This window comes from Brassica oleracea, chromosome C1, assembly GCF_000695525.1.
Source record: "Brassica oleracea var. oleracea cultivar TO1000 chromosome C1, BOL, whole genome shotgun sequence".
Taxonomy (NCBI): Eukaryota; Viridiplantae; Streptophyta; class Magnoliopsida; order Brassicales; family Brassicaceae; genus Brassica; species Brassica oleracea.
Genome location: NC_027748.1, coordinates 32,717,920 through 32,720,110, shown reverse-complemented (window position 1 = coordinate 32,720,110; position 2,191 = coordinate 32,717,920). Strand labels below are relative to the sequence as shown.

At 37.9% G+C, this 2,191-nt stretch overlaps 1 protein-coding gene across 1 annotated transcript; it reads left to right on the top strand.

Annotated features, from left to right (window-relative positions):
* Positions 1–586: 586 nt before the first annotated feature.
* LOC106337802 lies at positions 587–1,228 on the top strand. Its single transcript, XM_013776921.1, has one exon. The coding sequence runs from the start codon at positions 587–589 to the stop codon at positions 1,226–1,228; it is 642 nt and encodes a 213-aa protein (XP_013632375.1).
* Positions 1,229–2,191: the final 963 nt, after the last annotated feature.

The window sequence follows — 2,191 nt, the reverse complement described above, 5'->3', positions numbered from 1 at the left end:
CTGAGGAGAAAAGAAGAATCTTAACAAATTTTCCTTTTGATGAGGGTTCTCTGCCGGTTAGATATCTGGGCTTACCATTGATGACACAAGTTATGCGAAGACAGGACTATATGCCATTGGTGGAGAGAATCAGAAGCCAGATAAGTACCTGGACAAGTAGGCATCTCTCCTATGCGGGTCGTCTTCAGCTTATAAGCTCTGTGCTGATGAGTATTGTCAATTTTTGGGCTTCAGTATTTAGACTACCTAGCAAATGTCTGAAGGAAATATAACAAATTTGTGCTGCGTTTCTATGGACAGGGCCCGTTTTGAAATCCTCAGGTGCTAAAGTGGCTTGGAAGGAAATCTGTAAGCCAAAGAATGAAGGTGGGCTGGAGATCAGAGCACTGAAAGAGAGGTAAATCTTGTCTATGGACTCAAGTTTATATGGAGAATGCTCACAGGAGACTCACTATGGGAAAAATGGATTCACAAGAATCTTTTAAAAAGGAGGAGTTTTTGGGAAGTTAAGGGTCATACTCAAACGGGTTCTTGGATGTGGAGGAAGATGCTTAAGTTGAGAGAGGTAGCTAAAAATTTCTATAGGATGGAGATTGGAAATGGAAGACACATCTCGTTTTGGTACGATAAGTGGTCTGATAAGGGTATTATAGCGGAGGTTTTGGGTGATAGAGGGATGATTGGTTTGGGAATAAGGAAAGAAGCTACGCTAGCAGAGGCTGCGTTGAGGTTCAGACGTAAAAGGAAGCACCGGCTAGAATTTTTGAATGAGTTGGAGAGGAGTTTAGACACTGTGAGAAGTTTGATCTGTAATGAAAGTGAAGACATAAGTACATGGAGAGGTAAAATGGGTTACAAACCAAACTTTTCAACTCGTGAGACTTGGGACAAATTACGAGAGGTAAATGAGAAGCAGATGTGGGCTAAAGGGGTTTGGTTCTCTATGGCGACTCCGAAATTTGCATTCATAGTCTGGTTGGCAATGACGAACAGATTATCTACTATGGATAGAATTGCCAAATGGAGCCAAGGAGTAGACAATGTGTGTGTGCTCTGTCATACTGAAGCAGAAACCCGAGATCATTTATTTTTCAAATGCTCATATTCTGACCTGTTATGGAGGTATCTAGTTGGTGGGATTCTTGGCAGTTCTTATATGGATGGTTGGACTGAGATAGTGCAGAAGACGTCGGGTAGTACACTGGATAAGAAGAGTTTATTTTGCTAGAGGTATGCATTACAGGCTGCTACTTATGCAATTTGGCGAGAGAGAAACAGAGTGAAGCATGGGGAGAGGCTAACGCCATTGGACATTCTGAAAAAGATCACTGAAAAAGGGATCAGAAACAAGCTTAGTTTGATTAGAATGAAGCGCGGGAGAGGTATGGAGAATGCTCTCCAATATTGGTTCCAAACAAGAGGAGTGTAGTTAATGCAAATTTGCTTGTTTTTTGAATTTTGAGGTTTGAAGTTTGAGGGTTAAGTATAACTCTAGGTCCACACAAGTTGTAAGAAGGTTTTTTTGAATAAATTTAAAATTCATTCAAAAAAAAAAAAAAACAATAACTAACACACATGTGAGAAAAAGAAAATCTATACAAAATTCTTAAGAAGTTTGAAGAGTAAAACTAATCACAAAATTTTGCAATAAGTTTCAAGTGTATACTTCAAACAACAAAATGCAGAAGAAGACTACTAACACTGTAATAAATTAAATCATGAAAAATATGATGACTAATACACAAATGTACTCTTAATAGTATTTACGACGTAAACTTCAACAGCAGTCTACAATTGTTGACTTACAAAGATGTCTAGGCTTATTATCTAACATCTTGTCAAACCAAAAATTTGTAGTCTACTTGGCACTGTCTTGATACACAAAGGCGTACAATATGCGTCTTATATAACTCTATCAGGTTTCGCACTTGTCGATCATTCGTGACATGTATAGGAGGAGTATCATGACCCATTTGCTTTAAAATTACATCTGGTAAGGAATACGTTAGCTCCACCATCTCAGTTTTCTTGTCGAGATCATAATCTTCTTTTTTCATCTCAACAAGTTCACCATGTGTACAACCAACATGCACAAGTTCACCATGTGTACAAAATAATTGAAGAAAAATTTCATGTTTGATAATATTACAAAGTAGATTTACAAAGACGTCTACATTTATTAGCTAACTAG